The 20,928-nt window shown below is 39.1% G+C and overlaps 1 protein-coding gene across 1 annotated transcript in view; it reads left to right on the top strand.

Annotated features, from left to right (window-relative positions):
• LOC126236388 (probable aconitate hydratase, mitochondrial) overlaps window positions 1-11,515 on the top strand; it is an 81,340-nt gene extending 69,825 nt beyond the window's left edge. Inside the window, exons 13-15 of the mRNA XM_049945674.1 lie at window positions 1,189-1,325; window positions 5,955-6,166; window positions 10,055-11,515. Of these exons, the coding sequence (XP_049801631.1) occupies window positions 1,189-1,325; window positions 5,955-6,166; window positions 10,055-10,195 (490 nt within the window). The 3' untranslated portion in view covers window positions 10,196-11,515. The remainder of the gene's footprint in view (window positions 1-1,188; window positions 1,326-5,954; window positions 6,167-10,054) is intronic.
• The last annotated feature ends 9,413 nt before the right edge of the window (window positions 11,516-20,928 follow it).

The raw sequence follows: 20,928 nt of genomic DNA, 5'->3' as shown, positions 1-20,928 counted from the left end.
TTTCGTGAACTGGAGGGAAAATAGAATCACAAAGTTCATATTACATTAAAGTAAACTTTCAGAAAAGATGCTAGCTTAATCATAGGGTAAAAGATTGTTTGAAAAATGATGGTAATGCCCTAAAAAATTAGTTTATTCATCAAGAAGACTGCCTAGTAGCTTTACAACATTACTTATTTTTGTTGTCACCAACAGTGATTGTCAGTTCATGCTAGTTGCCTTGGACACTACACACACACAGTCACAGTCATGCAATACTGAAACTGGTAATGGTGTATCATTTTTTTAATTGGCTAAACAGTATTTCAAGATGAATCAAATAGCAATATGTGCTAATCACTACATCTTCTCATGCATCAAATGTCTTAAAATGAAGGGGGAAAAGTAACTACAGTGAGTGTGTGCGGTAACTCGTGCTGCAGTTCAGAGTATGCATGGCAAACTGTGCCCATACAATAGTTTGTAGGGGTGGGCCTAGACCTAGGGGTATGGAGTATTTTTAGAATTTTAGAAGATGAGTAGGACTTGTTAGCATCTGTAGAAAAGTTCCAGTTCCAACCCTGTTAAAAACTTGCATAATACTGACTTTCAAATCTTCTTGAAAGAAAACACCTGGCTACACTATTTTTTCTTTCCCTGAGAGCTGGAGGTGGTGGATGGGGGGAGGGGGGGGATTTCCTCCTCCTTTCCCCCTCCCCTGACTCCCCCCTCCAGCACCTGTTGTGGGTGCCCTTTAGCATGACAACAGGGCTGGTTGTACTAAATGATGATAGCTATGTTGTAACATCATCTATGATACTGTGTATGGAGGGACTGGGACCATAGTAGATGGGAGCAGAAAATTGACATTAATTTTTCATTTTTATACATAAAATGTTAAGGTCAGTATTAATCTTGGTCACAGTAGAAACTTATGTCAGTTAATGAGTAATGGATCACCCTGTAAGATAGATGTCAGTTTCTGAGCAAGCTGAATTTGATTATGGTTGTCATGTCTCTTCATCTGGTGGTATCATAACAGCGGAAGTATTGGATTAATATACATATATAATTTTTTCCCATTGTGTACACTGTAAGACCCAGGGATTTGTTCATATTTGGAAACCTGAGGTACATTAATTTTCTGGCATTACTGTAGCAAAGCGAGTGAATGAATGTTTGGTTGATTGATTATTTCTTGAATTTCAGAGCTGTGAATGCTGATAATGGTGAAATGAACAAAGTGAAAAATCAAATTACTGGTGAATGGGGACCAGTCCCAGATGTCGCGAGAGCTTACAAAGCTAAGGGTATTCGTTGGGTAGCTGTTGGAGATGAGAATTATGGTGAGTAGTGTGCTTCACTGGTGTCTCATACATTACTAAGACTTGTTTGTTGGTAAGTGGGCACAATGAAAATTGACAGCCATTAGCATGCTGAAACACAAATTGGTGGTGTGTCAGATGATTCTGGAGATAAACAAAACTTACCTGCTTCCACGTTGTTGCTAGTCATTATAGGCCTAAGGAGTCATAAACAGTTCCATTTGAGGACGTTGCTGCAGCGTGTATGCAACACAATGCAACTCTGATGAAGGTGCACTAGCACCAACACGTAGGCAAGGGATAATTGTGGCATTTGTGTCTTTCCAACATGTGTGCGGTAAATGTGGAAACATGAACTGTGCAACGTTATTACAGACATGCTGTTATTCTTTTCTTGGCTGCTGAAGGACAAGCACCAGATGACATCCATTAGAGAATGAAGAAGGTGGGTGGTGCAGCATGTCTGTCAAAAATCATCATTTTGGAATAGTGTGCCAAGTTCCGTCCTTGTCACAATTTGACACAAGACACCAGACTGTCTGGGAGGCTAGCCTCATCAATTATGGACAACAAGTGGGTGGTTGATGATGTGATTAGGGCAGACCAGCGCATAACTATTTGTGCACTAGCAGAGGGTCTCGACATCAGCTTTTGTAGCATGCAACACATTATCTGGCAGGAGTCAGGCTACTGCAAGTTCTGCAGCTAATTAATGCATACCCCAGGCATTAGATGCGAAATAAAAAACAATCTGGGTGGCTGTTTGCTTGAAGCACCTGATGGTGAATTTCAGTGTTGAAGGGAACACATTCCTTGAGTGCACTGTTGCAGCCGACCAAAGATGGTGCCACCACTGGGAACCAGAGTTGGTAGTGTCAAAGATGTAAAGGTGTGATTCACCATCCCCTCATTCCAAGAAGTTAAAGAGCCATCCATCTGTGGGAAAGGTGATCCTCACTCTGTTCTTTGATTACCAAGACCCATTGCTTATTTATTTCAAGGTACCTAGTGTCTCCATCACTGCAGAATGGTGCTGCACAACGCTGGAGAAATTACAGCTTGCAGTTAAGGCAAAACATGCAGGAAAACTGCGACTAGGGGTATTGCTGCTTCATGATAACACACATTATAATATCGCAAATGTAGCACTGCAGAAGGTACACCAATTCAAGTGGGAAACACTAGGGCACCCCTCCCACTTGTCGTGATCTCTCTTGCTGTTCTTACTGCACCTTCAGTTCCTTAAAAAAAGACCTTGAAGGGTCAACAGTATGTTTGGGGTGAGGATGTGCAGCAGGTAGTTACGGACTTCTCCACACAGGAGGACATTTTGTTTTACCAAATAGGTATCTTCAAACTGATGCATGAGTGGGATGATTGCCTCAGTGCTTATGCCAGTTTTTCCTGGGTGGATTCTGAACTGTACAGTCTTTGAATGGAAACTTTTTGGTTGTCCCTTATGTATTTGTTGTTGTTGTTTACGCTGTGTGGTGGATTGGTGTTAAAGCAGCAATGCAATATGTGTTGTTGCAGTAAGAACTGTATCAGCTACTCCAGTTATTTTACCTTAACATAATTTATTTTTTCTTTGTTATCACAACAGACCTACAGAAACGTTCACATTGACTTGTAACAAGTGCTTCTTGCCTTTCTACAGAGAAGAGGGGGTGGGAAAACCATTTATTCCCCAGGGAAGAAAAACGGAAGCTTAAACGAAGATCAGAATTTTCTTTTGTCATTTCGATTTTTCTTTTTTCCAGTGATTAATGTGTCTGTTGTACCACTCAACCTGTTCATAACTTTCAACCAATCTTGTTGTGAGAATATTGTAATTGTTCAGGATGTATACATGGACAAAGAAAAAAAATTCCCGGATTTCCCGGTTCAAAATACACATTCTCCTGGGTGAAAATACACTTTTTCCGTGTTAAGTGACAGTATACTCTTCCTAGTCACTGTAAAACTCATCAATCCTTTGAATGTTTATGGTTTTATATACCAACGTAGAATTTCCCGGCACTTTAGGAAACGAAACTCCCGGGAGGCGGGACATGTATGCTGCATATTTTCGTATTATGAAGGTATAAATTTGAATTCCACCAAACACCGCATGTCACTTTCCAAAGCATTGAAATCGAGATTGCGATGCGCTTTTGTAAGCCGCCCGCTGATGACAGCATAGGACACGTGATGTAGTCAGCCAATAGCAAGATCACTCTTAAGTAGCGTGAACACACAAATAAGAAAAGTTCATGCTTTAAATTAAGATAAATCTCACAAATGTGCCAGTAAAATTTTTAATAACTACGTAAATGTCTGATCTGGGCTCTAAATTCTTCTAAATGGTCGTCCTCAAAGAGTTGATTTTTAAATGGAGTCAAATGCTTGGTGATTTAAGAAATTCATCATACATTCTCGCACATAGTTCATCTTGCGCAAAACGAAATTTGCTTTGAATGTAACACTTTTCAAACCACCATTCGCAATCTTTTCCCGCGACCTGTTAGAAATACTTTCATTTCAGCAGTTGCAAGAGAGCGCCCGATGACAGGCATCACCTCGCTTGCGCAGCTATGATAACGCAGGAAGCCCATTTGTTCGTAAGGGTAAAACAAAACATTAAAATATCTTACATCATGTCATAAAAGAAACAAGAAATCAGAAGGTACTTCAAGAGCATCGGAGTTTCGTGATCCACACTAAAATGCATAATTCGGCTTATAGTGCATAAAGTATGTCCACATTCGGATCTAAATTTTCTTGGAGTACCAGTGCTGTATTATCTCATGTTTGGTTCTTTATTATGGTATAATGCCATACATGCACTTGAAATGCAGTGATCAGTTGAAACCAGCCAAGAGTATGAAATTAAACACTTCATTTCAAGTACATTGACTGCCTCAGCAGAAGAGATTAATAAAAGCCAAATCTCTTTAGCAAACCGACAAAAATAACTTCATTGTTCTGCAAGGCGATTAATGGTTGACTGTCAGAAAACTGGAAAAAATTCTGAAACTAATAACATATTTCAGCCTTCCGTTACTAAGCGAACGTATTTTAATTCATTTGATAGCTCCCGGCCACAAAAATCCGTTTCATCATCATTTAACGTGAGAGCAATAAAGGAAGACAAAACAACAAAATCACTGAACGTAAACACGGGTCACGTGGAGACGACTCAACTCCCCACCACAACTCGAACTGCTCTGTGCATCAGCCCCAGATTTACTATATTTCCAAACCGGGGCAATATTAGGTAGTGGCACCCAGCCACACTTCTGTAACCATAACCGGGACAACGTAGTACTCATACGCGACTAAACTGCGCATGCGCAAGTGCCCACCTGCAACTGCTCAAACGACTCTAATTTAAACAGTTGTCACGTCACGCTCATCGGAGGCAATTTGTTGTTATGAAGCATTGCTAGTCTTGCTAAGCCTTCGACACACTATGCTGTTGGCAGATGCTTGTTTGAGCATTGTGTTTTGTTGTATATGGCACATTTCATTTGCAACTTACGTTTTATTTTCGTTTTGTTTCCTCTCGTTCATGTTTTGTTGCTGCAGTATTATTCTGCAGTAGCGGGATTCAGTAATATCCTTTGTTAGAGTATTGGTTCTTACCACTCAAAATCACAAAAATTTAGCTGAAAACCAAAACACTGAAAAATTACTGGAATTCTAAAAAATTCCTGGGTTTTTCCCGGTTTTCTCCTGGATGAAAAAATTCCCAGGTTTTTCCCAGTTCTCCCGGTTGTCCCGGGTCGTATACCCCCTGTTGTTATAACCTTTGCCAAGTGGTGTGACTGGTAGTGATTGAATTCACACTGTTGTGTGAATTCAGTCACTATCAGTCACACCACTCGGCTAAGGTTATAACAATTACAACAACAATTATGATAATACGAAAATATGCAGCGTACATGTTACTGCACATGCAGAATCTTTCCAAAATGTGTTTTTCCCCCCTGAGTTTCATTTTCTAAAGTGCTGGAAAGTTCTCCGCTGCTGTATAAAACCATATCCACTCAAAGGATAAGTTTCACTGTTCCAAGGGAAAGTATAATTAACACGGAAAAAGTGTATTTTCACCCAGGAGAAAATGTATTTTTAACCGGGAGATCTGGGAAAAAATCCATGAATTTTTTCCTTATCTGCGTATACACCCTGATTAGAGACTGAAAGTGATGACAGTTCATCAGTTGAGTGACAAGCACTCACCAGTTGTATGAGATAAATACATCCGCTGTGCTCCAGCCAGCTCCTCCAAGATTCAGGTTCACGGGAAGCCACTGTGAAATACACGGTTAGACTCCATAACTATACGGAAACTAACAAAAATGTCTTCAAGTTTCAGGATATTTTAGTCAAAGTACAGTGTATGAGTATACTCAGGATTTTATTATTGGTGAACTTCAGAATTTTGTAACTCATTATTTTGAGCTTTTAAAGCTATCTTTATATGTTTTTATGTAATGTCATTCATTATAAGATGTTTTTCAGTAATAAAAAAATATTATTTTTTGGGACATAATTTGAAAAAAAGTTAAGGAGTTAATGAGAGTGTCTGAGTGTGTGTTCTGTTTTAAAAAGACAAACGAAAGAAAAGACTATTATTCCTTATGTGACTCAACACTAAATGTTTCTCAGGAGAAGGAAGCAGCAGGGAGCTTGCTGCACTGGAACCTCGTTATTTGGGTGGTCGAGCCATCATTGTGAAGTCATTTGCTCGTATTGCCGAGACCAACCTGAAGAAGCAGGGTCTACTGCCACTCACTTTCGCTAATCCTGCAGACTATGACAAAATACAGGCTTCAGATAAGATCTCACTTCTTGGACTTCAAAATCTTGCCCCTGGAAAGGTAAGGATTGATGTGCATTGATAATTTATTTCTCTTTCAACAACTTCTCCGTAGTTAAGATGGTATCTTGAATATCTTTCACGAGATAAAAATTGAAGATAGCTAGGTACTCATAGTTAAAACACTCACTCTGCCTCATGACCTCATTGCTAGCCTGTTAATATAAATTACCCTCTTTTGGCCTGTAGATTGTACAGGAACCACATGCTGGGAGGGGGAGGGACAGTAAATTTTAAAAACGCTTATTGATGATTTCCATTCCTTTGCTCCGAGCTGAGATACTGTGCAGACTGCTCACAACCTACCCAAGGCTTCAGCAGGCACTGCTGACCTGTTGCTGTTCTCATGGTAAGGATTGCTAATCGTGAGATGCCGTGAACGGACTTCATTCACAGTCCCCGGCCAATGCGAGTGTGAGACCAGGACTGCATGCTGCTGGCTCGCTCTCTTGCCTGCCTACACCTGACCTGCAAACATGTCCCTCTTCTGCTCTCGCATGCCATCCTTGAGACTTGGTCATAGTGGCTACCTTCCTAAGCAGTTAGTTGCTTCCCCAGATGCCTCAGATGTACTTCCCATTTCATGAATAAACATTCCTGGATTCTTTTTTGGAATTTATTGCGTTATTATTTCAATTGATGTTTCTGATCCAGATGCCCATATCACACTTGCTCCTGCTATCCTGCACAATATTGTTGGTAGAATGCTATTTCATACATGTATAAATATTACCTTCCCTTCAACATTGTTTTGTAAGTTGTCAACCTAAGTTTATTTTTCATCAGTATTTCATTGAGGTAGTGTGATTTAAGGTAGTTGGTTTTGTCCCTCTATAGTTCTCTAATTTGGATTCCTACATAATGAAATTTGATGAATGAGTTGTTCTTATATTCATGTAAAGAACAGCTGCATTTCTCATTTGATGTCTATACATTTCAGTGAGCAAAAGAATATGACTGCTTTAATGGCTTGAACTCTGAAGTTATATTGCTACTTGAGATAATGTTGAATTATGTTCATTTATAAAGGGGAATATAATGTTGCACTTTCTTTTGAAATGTTTTTGCAGAGCAGTAATTAGGTTTTAATGTATCAGTGATGACATGCTCATTAAAGATAACTGTACAAGGAAACCAGAGACCAGAACAAAATCAGAATATTGCAGTCATCCCCAAGTTTCTGGTGCTGCCTCCCAACAAAATTTACAACTGGGGCAGTGAGACACACTCCGCCTGTTGGAAAGCTTGCTGTGACACGTCAGTGAGGAGCTAGTGCTGTAGTGTGATAGTTTGAATGTGCAGTGAATAATGATTCTTCATATAAAAATGGCAGCAATGTGTGGGGAGGAAGACGGTGCACTGTGTTTGTGTGGATACTTCATTAACACATTGAAGAGGCTTTTCTGGCAGGTGGAACAGGGTACAACCAACTGCATATTGTGGTACACATTGGAACAAATGATGGCTGTTGTGTGGGCTCAGAAGCCAAACTTAGGTCAGTCTAGTAACTGGAAATATGCAGAATTGTTTCCAAAACTGTTTGTGGCCCCCCTGGTTTTGATTTGAGTGGAATTTATGAACCATGGACTTTGAATGTTGTGTGGCAAGCTGGGCTGTGGCTCAGCTTTGGGGGTACCCTATATGGACCGGGGGTGTACTACACATCAGAAGTGGCTACCCACACCACAGACACTGTGTGGGTTCCACGAAAAGATATTTTGAATGAGGTGGCTATCCATCAAGCTCAGATATTGATGTATGTAGGACACCCTGAAATATTTTTGTAAGATCCAAAAAAGAGTCTACTAAAATTCTAATGACTAGCTGCAGAAGTTGGCAACAGTGAAACTTTTGGGGTAATTATGTCTTAATATATAACAGAGAACTGTAGAGAGGACCTCAGCTTGCTAATACATGGGTTCCCCAATCATACTGTCATCATGGAAGACTCATCAATCATCAAAAATTGATAGTGGTATTGTAAGGGGATGTGATGCGACATCCTGCGAAATGGTACTGAATACCTCCTCTGAAAACAATCTAGAACAGACAGTTGGAAGTGTGTGTGTGATGGAAATGCATTAAATCTCATGGTAACAACAAATAGACCTGACCCTCTAAGGAGCTACACACTGAAGCTAGTCTTGGTGACCATAAGGTGGTTTTACCAGCAATGATTACCAAAGTACAAAGAGACTGTCAGTTCATATCTGTTAGAGCAATTTCAGACATTTAGCTCTGGCCATGAACAGGTAGAAAGGCTAGGAGGTTGACCAAGTATTGGATACTTGGTAGAACAGTTCTTCGTGTGAAGGAGCCTCAGTGATATACATTCGCTTGTAAATAAACAATGATTGCTGTATACAAGTTGTGAAACAAAGCACAAGAGTGTGGGTGCAGAAATGGTAAGGCAAACATGTCTGTCTAAACAGCAATGTACAAAGCCATAATTAACTGCTGTAGGAAAGTTTTATGAAAAGATGTCTCCCAGAACCCATAATTCTGGTTGTATGCAAAGCCTGTGAGCTATACCAAGGTTAGTGCCCATACACTCATGGCTTACACAGGATAGCAAAAGCAAAAATAGAAATGCTGAATTCTGTTTTTCAAATGTTCCTTTTTAAAGGAATTTCCAGGATTGCGGGTACATTACAATTCTGGCACCACTGCAAAGATGAGTAACAGTGATATTTGTGACAGTTGAGAAACACCTTAAGTGCAGTACCTGTGTGATTCTATACACAGTCAGTGACTGCAATAGCCTCCCGGCTAACTGGAATATACTATAGAACCATCAAACAAAGATTTGTGACTGGAAGTTTCAAGAAAGCACAGATCACACCTGTTTACAAGAAGTGTTGCAGAAGTGATCCACACAACTACCATTCAGTACCTTTCTGTTGCAGAATCTTAGAATGTATTACTAGGTCAAACAGAAGGAGCTATCTTGAGAAGAATGACCTTTGCCATGCCAACCGGCATGGATTCTGAAAACGTGGCCATGTAAATCCAAACTTGCACTTTCCCCACATGACATCCTAGTCGAGGCTGTCAGGTTAATGCAATACTTCTTGGCCTGGAAGACAACATTAAGAGTAACATCCGACTTTTTCATATTATGCAGTTACCTATAATGAAGTGTCTGAAAAAATGCAGAAATATTTTATCAGCGCATGAAGATTTCAAAGTTGTGCAATTGGAAACGTGTTTAAATGTTCAGGAATGTAAAATTGTGCACTTCACTAAACACAGAAACTAAGTATCCTAGAGTGAGTCATAGTCGGTTATCTCACTAAAAACCTGAGTATAATAGTTTGTCGCTTTTTGAAATGGAACGCTTGCATCGACTCAGTTATGGGTAAAGCAGGTGGCTAACTTTGGTTTATCGGTAGGATACTGGGGAAGTGAAAGAAGTCTAGAAAGGAAATTGCTTATAAAACTTTCAAGCAGCACATCCTAGAATATTGTTTAAGTGTATTTAACCTCACCAAATAGGACTAACAGTGGATGTTGAATGTATACAGAGGAGGTAGAGACACATAAACTACACCATCAAATTCTATTTATGAAGCTTTAAGTATCGATACTAAGTGAAGAATCTAAGAATATACTAGAATTCTCTACATACTGATCCCCTAGATACTGTAAAGACAAGATTAAATTACAATGTGCACAGAGATATTCAAGGAGTTCATACAGACCATAAGTTGAGGAAACCTTAATATGTGGTTCAGTGGGAAGTACCCTTTGACATACATTTTGGTGGTTTGCTGACTGTAAATGTAGAATATGAAAGCCTTATTTATTTGGCATTTTGCTCACTCTGTGTTAACACATTTTTAACAATATTTTAATGCTGCAGGATTGTAAATTTTGCTGTTTGTTTCAGCCTGTAACTGCAGAACTGAAACATGCAGATGGCAGGAAAGAACAGATACAATTGAATCACACACTGAACGAGCAGCATATAGAATGGTTCAAGGCAGGGAGTGCCCTTAATCATATGAAGAGAATTGCAGCAGGAAAGTAAAGGAGATATGGTACACCATTATTTATGCAAGAAGTAGACAATTGAAGGACTGTAACAAGTGAAATTTTGTGTATATGATGAACATATTGTTCTATGTTCGTAATACTACACATTTGTGATAGAGCGTATGTGCAGTAATTTACACACACTGAAGAATTGTAAGATAAAATGATGGGAAGTCCAGGATGGAATAATAATAATAACAACAATAATAATAATATGAAAAGGGTAGACTGCTAGTCATCACATAGAGGAGGTGCTGAGCCACGGAAAGACTCAATGGAAAGACTGTTAAACTTAAGCTTTTGCCACCTTAGACAACAGTTGTGTGTGTGTGTGTGTGTGTGTGTGTGTGTGTGTGTGTGTGTGTGTGTCGCTTCTGATGAAGGACTTTTCTGTCTGAAAGCTAAAAGTAGAGCAGTCTTTTCATTGTGCCTGTCTGTGACTCAATGCGTCTTATATGTGGTGAGTAGCAATCTATCCTTTCCATATTGTTAGTATTTAAGACAGCTATTCTAACCATTTTATTGTAAATGAGCTATTGTTACACAGTGCCTTCTTTTCTGTAAGTAATTTTTGATAATTACTGAAATCAACACCAACATTTAACTGCTGTACGTAGTATATTATGGTGCTAATCATGATGATGGTATGTTACTAAAATATTATGGTCTGCTGTATGTAAAAATTAATAACAGACATCAGTGGAGCAAGATTCACGAAAGTTGAAAAAGATGCAAGAGAACTGGAAATTTCTCCTAAAGATATCCAGGAGCACAATCTGCATGAGAAAAAATTATGAATGTACAAAGATTTCTAGGAATAGCTGAAGTTGAAGACAGGGAAGGCTTGGACCAAAGAGAATAAAGAACATTGGAAATGAATGGAGGGGGAGGAGGAGGAGGAGGAGGAGGAGGAGAAGGAGAAGGAGAAGAATGGAGTCATATGATTGTTTACTGAGTATGGACCAGTGCAGCCCTAAAGACTGTATCAGTTGAAGTAAGGCTATTAGTTTTATACTCATTTCCTAAAGCATGGAAGGAGCCTGGAACATGCAAATACGTTCTTCTCACAACTAGGGTATTGTGGTGTTACACTTCAAAAAGCAATAATTGAAGTGTGTTAATTTCTGTCTCTGCAGCTGAGACACTTGTTTGCATTGACAAATGTGGTATCTACATTCCTATATACCTATTGTAAGATAGACCCTGAGAGCTTTCTAAACATTCCATTGTTCTGTAGTTGGAATTTCAATCAGATTTAAATATAACACATTTTGTGGAGTTTTTTATTCAGATGGAAAATAAATTGTGATGCTTACTTCAGAATATAAGCTTTTTTCATATATTCAATCAACTTTCTTATTGTCTTGTCATTTACTCCTTTACATCAATGTTCATCCGTAAATATTAACAAAGTCTCAGTAATTCACTATTAGTTCAGAGCAATTTAGCAGTTTTTTATGTATATGTGCGTGCATGTACATGTTAAATTGCCTGAACATAAATGTGGTATTTTCATATTTCAAAGCTGAATACCCTTATAAGTAAAGCTATGATCAGAAATCGATAAAAAGAAAAAGTATCTTTGTGCTCACAATGTGGCAGTGACACACACACACACACACACACACACACACACACACAAAACTACAAATGTAACTGCACAATCCTTTGGAAATATTTATATCTTATTTTGGTAAAGAAAAAGATAAAATTTAAAAGGTATTACAGAGAAAATTTAAAAGGTATTACAGAGAAAATTTATCAGTAAATCCAGTCAAGGGACACTGAATGTGGGGATGGAGAAAGGGAGGTTGCTAAAATTACGTTAGGAAACCGTGAGAAAAAAAAATACAAACAATGGCTTGAATTTTCTCATTTTGAGAAGACAGAAGGGACGATCTGTTTTACCTGCTAAACACATACTAAAGCCAAGATCGCATGAATATTTCTTTATTTAAAACAGCCAGTTTCAAGAGACTTTGCTCTCATCTTCAGGTTTGTAAAAAAGTGCATGTACATGGAATATGTCTCATAACATAAGATGTGATATTTGGAATAGGGTTGGCATTACAAAAATGGAAGTGAAACTGTTCATTTACATACTTCAAAATATCTTTTTGTTATGAAATGTGTTCATTTTATGTTGGACCTCACACCAAGTAGTCATGTACATAAAAAATAGCACATTACAAAAGGTTTGCCTGAACTAAAATATTTAAAAACCAAGCACCTTGGGCAAATAGCCATGTCCAATCAGATGATTGTTACATAACAAAAACACAGTAGCACATCTGTTTACATAAGCTGGGCATATTGTAAACATTGAAAATCCACCTTAAATGGTGTATAAGATACAACTGTCAGGTAGTATTGCAAAGGTAACACTTGTATATTGTGTTAGGGCCACTAGATGGTTCTGGCATCGGTACCATCTGATCAGAGCGTAAATAATTATCTTTTCACTCTACAGTTAACTGCTTTAGTGAGTGGCCTTTAAGAATAGTTACGATTACAAAACTTAAGACTGAAACATATTTTTAGTTCTCATAATCCCCTTCACACATTCTTATTATTGTATGCATGATAGGAAAGTTAAGGTATTTATTCTGCTGTTGTTTACTTCGTTGTTGTTGTGGTGCATGTATGCCACAAACACAACAGGCACACAAATGCACAGGCCCAGGAGGGGGAGGGGGATGGCAGAGAGCGCTGGCCTTAAGCCTTAGCACCCACCAGAATCTACAAACATTTCAACATTAGAAATAGTAAGGCATTGCAGTATTGGGGGAAGGGGGTACTGGGCACATCTACCCTTAAACTACAAAGTATATACAAACTTTCCATTGTAGGGACCTGTACCGACTTACCAATCATAACAGGCATGGGACTCCATCCCAAAAACTGACATCTAGCACCGGTATAATGCAATTAATGCACATTTCCATGTCTGCATTCAACATTCTGGTGGTTACACTGGTTATTAATGTATCAGTATTTCACATGTGCAATGGCTTATATCGCACTTACATTAACCTGTGATCTTGCCAGTTACATGTGGCATCAATGCTGCAGCTCACAACACAGTGACACTCAACCCCACTGCCAGTGCTACACAACTGTACTGCTACCAAATGCAATTTGATAGCACTGCATGCAACTGTTGGCTTCGCTGCATGCAACTGTTGGCTTCTCTACTTCCAAAATGCCAAGTGTGGAGCGAAGTAGGCACATTGGGCCACACATGAACAATAAGCTACCTCACACATATTTAGCTGGACACGAGCTGCTGACAACTCCATGATCTCAGTATGTGGATCAATTAATCACATGTTTCAACTCGGCAGAAATCTGCACTATTCATGGACTTTCCTCATTGCTGACATATTATTTGTGGACTTCCTTCAATGTTCTGCCTCTCACCTGATCTCAAACAAGCAGCTGCTGTGAGACCCAACATCTCGTCACTGGGCTTTTTGCCCTGGTTTCACCTCTGGCAGTGCACTCCTCCTTGGAATCTACTGGTTAATTAACAATGTTAATGACAAATGCTTGACTATCACCCAAGAAAGCATTATGGTCGTCAGCACAATCATGATGACACAGCACCAATACCTCAACACTCATCAACAATCATAGATTCTCTGCAGAGATAATGAAAACCTAAACCTTCAACTTCACAACATGATATGGGATCTCGCGTACGTTCTCGAGTAACATAAGATGCTAGCGACTGCCCTCCCTCTTGACGGCCCCACCCCATCGGATCGCCACCAAGCAGACGTGCTGGTGACGCAACACAACTCAGCACAGCAAACACAGGTTAGTTATCACTTTCTGTTTCGCCTTCCAGTTCATGGACTCCACATTCTACCCTCTACATGATGTGCACAAATGCTCACCAGTGCGCCATTTGCAACAGCACAATGCGTCACTTCCTTACTAACCCTGGCCCACAGACTTGCCACAAGGCATGCCAATTAGCTCCTGCAAGCACTCAAGACAGCAATCAATGACCTCCTTCAGTCAGGGATTGTTTTTGCCCCTCTGACAGGTCCTGAGTGTCATCCATTAAACTTGGCCTGAAAAAGAACAATTTTCTCTGACTTAGCGGTGACTACAGAGTGCTTAATTTCTGAACTATATAGGGTAGTTACCCCATTCTCAACACACAGTACTTCACGTATTCACTCACAGGTGCAGTCTTCAGTGTGATAGACTGCAAAATGTCATATCTGCAAATACCAAATGCATAAAGAAGATGATAAAACAGTGATCATTACCCTGTTCAAAATCCTGTTCATGCCTTATAGTCTGAAAAATGCTGCTCAAACATGGTAGAGATTAATTGATGGTATTCTCTTTAAATTAGATTGGTCTTATGCATATCTCTTGATTTCCTCTTACAACAATCAAGACCATGCGCACAAGCTCAAATTAGTTCGCACCACCCTCTGAGAGACTGGGTCATCAAAAATGAAGAAAATGCAACTGAAATAATCAGAGGTTCCTTTCTCAGACACACTCTGAACGCCAAGCATTAAACCCATACCGCAATGGACTGAATTCATCTGACAGCTACAGCTTCACAAAAATATCACAATTTACAATGATTCCTTCGACTTCTCAAATTTTACCATTGCCATCAGTCACATGTGGCTGAAATTAAAGCCCCACTCACCAATGCTCTCGCCAGACCAAACATGCATGGCAGGAAGAAACTGGTATGGACACTGCAAATGCAAACAGCACTCAAATGAGCAGAAGCCGACCTCGGAAAAGCAATGGTGCTTGCCCATCCCTTCCAGATGCACCCTTCATGGTCACAATAGATGCAACTGAAATGGCTGTCGATGCAGTCTATGCAGCAAGTAATAGATGGCGAGATGCAATCCGTACCTTTTTTCTCAAAGAAACTTAAAACCTCATAGTCAAAGTGGTCTGCATTTGACTAAGAACAAAACATGGAGTATGAAGCGGTATGATTCTTGTGCAAGGACATTGAAGGAAGACATGTAGTGATGTATATGGACCATAAACCAGTAGCAGATGCAATACACAATCCATCAGAGGTTATCAACCCATCACTTCTGTCACCTTTACTTGATCTTTCAGTATACTACCAATGTTGGATATTTTTGAGGAGCTGATAATATTGTTGCAGGTTACTTCTCTTGCATTAACACGATCTTCTTCCGCATAGACTACACTACCTTGTTCATGATCAACCAATCAGCCCATTAATCACCAAACTCATCAACAACACATTAATCTTATGCATCAAGCAGTGTGCTATGATGCATCTATGTTTGCTTACTGTGTGAGGTCTCACAAAATAGAGTGAGCCCCCTCATACCAGACTACATGCACTATTTGACCAAATTCACAACCTGGCTTACCCAAGTGTTCAACCAATGATATGGCTGATGACTGAATGATTCATGTGGCCTAATACCAAATGAAACTGCCATACATGAGTGCAGGCCTGTCTGTCATGTGAACACAGCTCAATCGGGTGTCATGCACAAATGACACTCAGTCGCTTTGAGGTACCATGCACTCGATTGTGGCACATATGTCTGGGTCTGTTTGGCACACTTCCCAAATCACAAAGCCGTAAATACATATTAGTGGTCATCGACCATGTGTCTCACAGCCATCAATCCGTTGGTATCCCCCTTTGGCTGCCCTGTGGCAATCACTACCAATTAACCGAGAATTTTTTCATCCAGGAGAAAACTGGGAAAAACACTGGAAGTTTTTAGAATTCCGGGAATTTTTCATTGATTTAGTTTTCAGTTAAATTTTTGTAATTTTGGCTGGCAAGAACCGGTTCTCCAACAAAGGATATTACTGTATACCGCTATTGCAGAATAATACTGCAGCAATGAAACATTAACTAGAGAAAAAAACGAAAATAAAACTTCCGTTGCAAAGGAAATGTGCCGCATACAACAACAAAACACAGTGCTCATAGAAGCGTCTGCAAATAGCAAAATGAATCAAAGGCTCTAGGAAGACTATGCAATGCTTCATAACAACAAATTGCCTCCCGTGAGTGTAGCATCACAACTGTTTACATTAGATTCATTCGAGCACTTGTGAGCGGGCTCATGTGCATGCGGGGTGTCTGGCCCAGGTGGCAATTTTGGAATGAGGGGGGGGGGGGTACCCTCTCATGTCAACTGCGGGGCCCTACCATCATACCTGTATTTAAACTGCATCTATTGACACCTCCTAGCAACCAGTATGCCCCTTTCCCCTGCAGCATCTCGTTAATGCCCGAGCGATGCCTACCGCCACCACCTGCTCCAATGCAGCCATGGTTCAGGTGCACACTACGACCTCCAGCACACGTGGCTCTTTCAAGTACATGCTGCCTCCACCACATTACAGACAGTGAGAAATGGTCCAGCCATGCCCTGTTTTGCAGCGAGCCATGGCATGACTAGTCACGTGCACCTGCATCTGAACTACACCACAGTCGATGTGGGCCAGTCACCTCTCTTAATAGCGCTGTGTACTATGGGGAGGAGGGGCTCTGTGGCGACAACAACACTATCGATGTCAGAGACCAAAGAGCTATAGCTCTAAAGTGGGATATCTGTGGGACTAGAGATCAAACAGTGTCTGGTTTTGACCTTTGTATTGTGTAGACATCTTGTATGTATTCTCTCGTAATAAAATGTTATCTATTCATAACTGTGTTGCCTGACTTATTGGTATGTTCTCCTGTATCCATAGTGTAGCTCTACTGCAACAGTATCAACAACTGGTCTCTTGGGAGAAATGTGTTCGTCACCCGGATGACTATGTTCAGAAATAAATATGTATACAAGAAGAATAAAGATGCAGAATGTGAATAGAGTTTGTTTTATTTTAAAAGTTAAGAGTTTTTACATAAAAAATTCAAAGCCATTACTTTATACAGCAAGCCCTCGTCTTCTCATTGCCTTTCTAACTTATTCAACTCGGCAGACTTATTTTATTTTTAGTTTTTTCAGGACCATTTAAATATGGCCTATTACTAGATATTGTGGTTTTAACTTAATGCAAATGTTTAAGAGCAGTTCATATAAGAAAAATAAGTACTGTGTTTTAAATTAATGCAAACAGAGCTCAGATGAAAAGGAAATAAACTTGCAATACCCATATAACTGATGTAGAGAAGCGCAGTGTCAGAGACATTTTCCATCAGCAGTTTCCTTGCACTGTAAATTGTGCCCATCACAAATATGCAAAAGACTTAAGGTATTGTTAGCAGAAGGGCCTATTCTTGTCAACACCAACTGAAGGAAATATGCAATGAAAAATTCCTCAGAGCATTAGCCGGCCACATTGTTATCAGATGTACTGTTTTGGCTTTCCTGCTTTTTAAAGGACTGACTGCTAAAAAACAAAAAAGTATCTCTCCTGTTTATCATGTTTGTGTCTATTCATTCAGAGTAATTTTTAGTTTGCAGAATTTTGGTACACCACTTGATTAAGTCGTATTTCTTGAGATACTGATTAAGATTTGGACAGCCCTTCTGAGAATCCCTCACCTCAGAAACTTTTCTCTTGTTAATTCTAAGTGCTGACTAGTTGCTCTAAGTTTATTCCTCACATGGACATCATTTAAAGTCTCTGTTTATAATACGTGCCTGGGTAATGTTACCCATCCTATATATGACCGCGAGAAGCTAAACAGACTCTTTTATGTCTGCCAGGACAGATCTGGCAGGAGTTTTGATATCAGACCACTGCAAAGTGAAAAATTCATTCTAGATTCTTAGGAGATTCTCATAATAGTCTTAAGCTAAAAATAAAATATGTGATTTATTTCCCTATTATGCTGTCAAAATAAATCTGCAGTAGCCCCAGCGTTATTTGTTACAAAAAGTAAAGCTGTTCCCAGATACCTGTATTTTCATAGCTAAAATTATAGAGTCAAAGCGTTATAAAGTAATGGCGATGGTAAGGTGTGCCACTTTGTGTCAACATTCTAGAGTTACTGGAATGGTATGAGTGAAGGGTTTGAACTTATAAACAACATAATCAGTTATCATGGTGCTTACTGCTATCAATTAGTGGCTTGCATTTCACTGCAGAGGTTAAGATGCCGCAATTCACTATCAGCTGTGTGTGGCATATTTCTAATCCTACAGTTTGTGCGCAAAGCTTTGTATTGCAGTAGTTTGTTCTCATGAAAGTTAAACACAGAAATTAGTAGACCTGGAGCTCGTAAAAAAGTAAAGTACACTCAAAACTACAAAAGTGATTGCGAAAGTGAAGTTAAAGTTAAATGTTGGCTACATCTTAAAAGAGCAATAATTCTGTGTACTGTAAAGTGGGTGAAAGTAACTTCATTTTCATTCCAAGACTCAAATGTGAACAACAAAGTTAATGAGGTGCAAATAAGGTTCTGTGAATTTATGGCTGAGAACAACATATCTTTCAACATTATGGAACATTTGCCTGCATTACTGGAGTCAGTATGTTCTGATTCAGAAACAGTCAAAAAAGTTACATGTAGTAGAGTGAAGGCCTCTAATACTGTGAAACATATTACAGGTGGTGAAAGTAAAGACATGGTATGTAGCTTGCTTCACATAAATAAGTTTACAGTAATTGTTGATGAACAAGTGATCTCAGTAGTATTAAACATTTGTGTGTTGTTTCTGGACCTAGGACTTGGAAGGATGGGAGATGCATTTTTAGATCTCATTCCAGTAACTGAGGTCAATGCTGTTAATCTTTATAACTGTCTGATTGAATACTTCATCTTTCACAATATAAAAAAACTTAAAATGTTTCAATGCCAACAGAACCAGTGTCATTATGGGCAAGTAAAACTCAGTTTATCCCTTTGAAAAGAGATTTCCCTAGTTTGTTCATAATGAAATGCATGTGCCATTGTTTCAATATGTGCTTCTACTATGCTTGTGCTAAACTACCAAGGGCCTCTGATGATCTGGTTTAAGATATATTCAATTACTTCATACTAGCAGATCTGTATTACAGGAGTTTCAAGTTTTTGTGAGAGTCAAGTCACACAAATTGTTACATCCAAGCCAAACAAGGTGGTCGTTCCTTCAAACAGTGGTTTCTTGAGTGTTACAGCAATGTGACGCACTTGTTCTTTTCTTACTTTGGTCACTTACATGCAACACAATTCTTCAGAAACTGAAATCTCATTAAAATAAGCTGTATTTAGAGTTCATCTCCTTAAAATAAGCTCTACGCAGAGTCCTTGGAATTGGTGCTATCGATTTTCAGTCAACCAAATGAGCAAATTCAAAGTGAAGAACCTCAGATGCATACATTAAGAGACAATATTTCTTCTTCACTGCTCACCTTACTTGACTGCTATGTCTGACACAAACACCTGCAATTCTCAAATTTGGTGAAAATACTGCACAGAGATCCTCATGTCTTTCTTTCTCTTGAGGAAAGGTGCAAATATCTTTGGAACAAATGAAAGTTTCAGATATGCATTCAAGCTACATTGCTTAGATTTTTATAGTGAAGCAGTCCAGAAAATTTTGTCCCATTTCTCTTTTACGGATCCTGCAATTATGTCACTGTAAGTATTGGATCCAACAAAAATCCATAACATATTTTCCAAGAATTGTGGCTGGTTATGAATTTCAGCAATTAGATACTGAATGGCATCTGCTCCAGAACATCAAAGTTGCATACAGCCCTGTTATTGGGTCACTCTGTAGTACTGCCGCAGAAAGAGTATTTTCTGCAATTGGGCCAATGAACACCAAAAGCAGAAACAAGTTGTTACCAAAACATTATGTGGATCATTGCACACACAATGATGGATGAGAATTCCGAGTGTTTTTCCTTTGAGATTACAAATTCAGTGCTAAAGAGACATAATAGAGCTATGTATGTTGATACTGGGGAACAATAACCATGCCTTTCAGTCTTTGGTGGGAAAATTTCATGACACATGTAAATGCTGAGTGATTTTTATCTATTTTATTTCATTGTTACTATTTGAAGTGTAATAAGCATTATTGTGGATAAGCGTTATTATGGGCTTAAAACCGTTAATACTGCTGTTTGATTATATGAAGTAAATTGTGGCTGTTGAAACAATTTTGGTAAGTTACATCTGGTATGTAATAAAGCACAGTAATGAAAATAATGCTCACTGTCATCTATGCTCTTATGCTTTTGCCTGCAATTTTATTTTATTGTATGAATAATGAGACAGGGTTGTAGTCTCTCCCCAATGTTATTCAATCTGTATATTGAGCAAGCAGTGAAGGAAACAAAAGAAAAATTTGGAGTAGGTATTAAAATCTATGGAGAAGAAATAAAAACTTTGAGTTTGGCCGAAGACATTGTAATTCTGTCAGAGACAGCAAAGGACTTGGAAGAGCAGTTGAATGGAAGGGATAGTGTCTTGAAAGGAGGGTATAAGATGAACATCAACAAAAGCAAAACGAGGATAATGGAATGTAGTCGAATTAAATCGGGTGATGCTGAGGGAATTAGATTAGGAAATGAGACACTTAAAGTAGTAAAGGAATTTTGCTATTTGGGGAGCAAAATAACTGATGATGGTCGAAGTAGAGAGGATATAAAATGTAGACTGGCAATGGCAAGGAAAGCGTTTCTGAAGAAGAGAAATTTGTTAACATCGATTATAGATTTAAGTGTCAGGAAGTCATTTCTGAAAGTATTGGTATGGAGTGTAGCCATGTATGGAAGTGAAACATGGACGGTAAATAG

Source organism: Schistocerca nitens, chromosome 2, assembly GCF_023898315.1.
Source record: "Schistocerca nitens isolate TAMUIC-IGC-003100 chromosome 2, iqSchNite1.1, whole genome shotgun sequence".
In the NCBI taxonomy this organism is placed as follows: domain Eukaryota; kingdom Metazoa; phylum Arthropoda; class Insecta; order Orthoptera; family Acrididae; genus Schistocerca; species Schistocerca nitens.
Note: the sequence above shows the minus strand (reverse complement) of the source record. Positions and strands in the feature narration are given on the sequence as shown.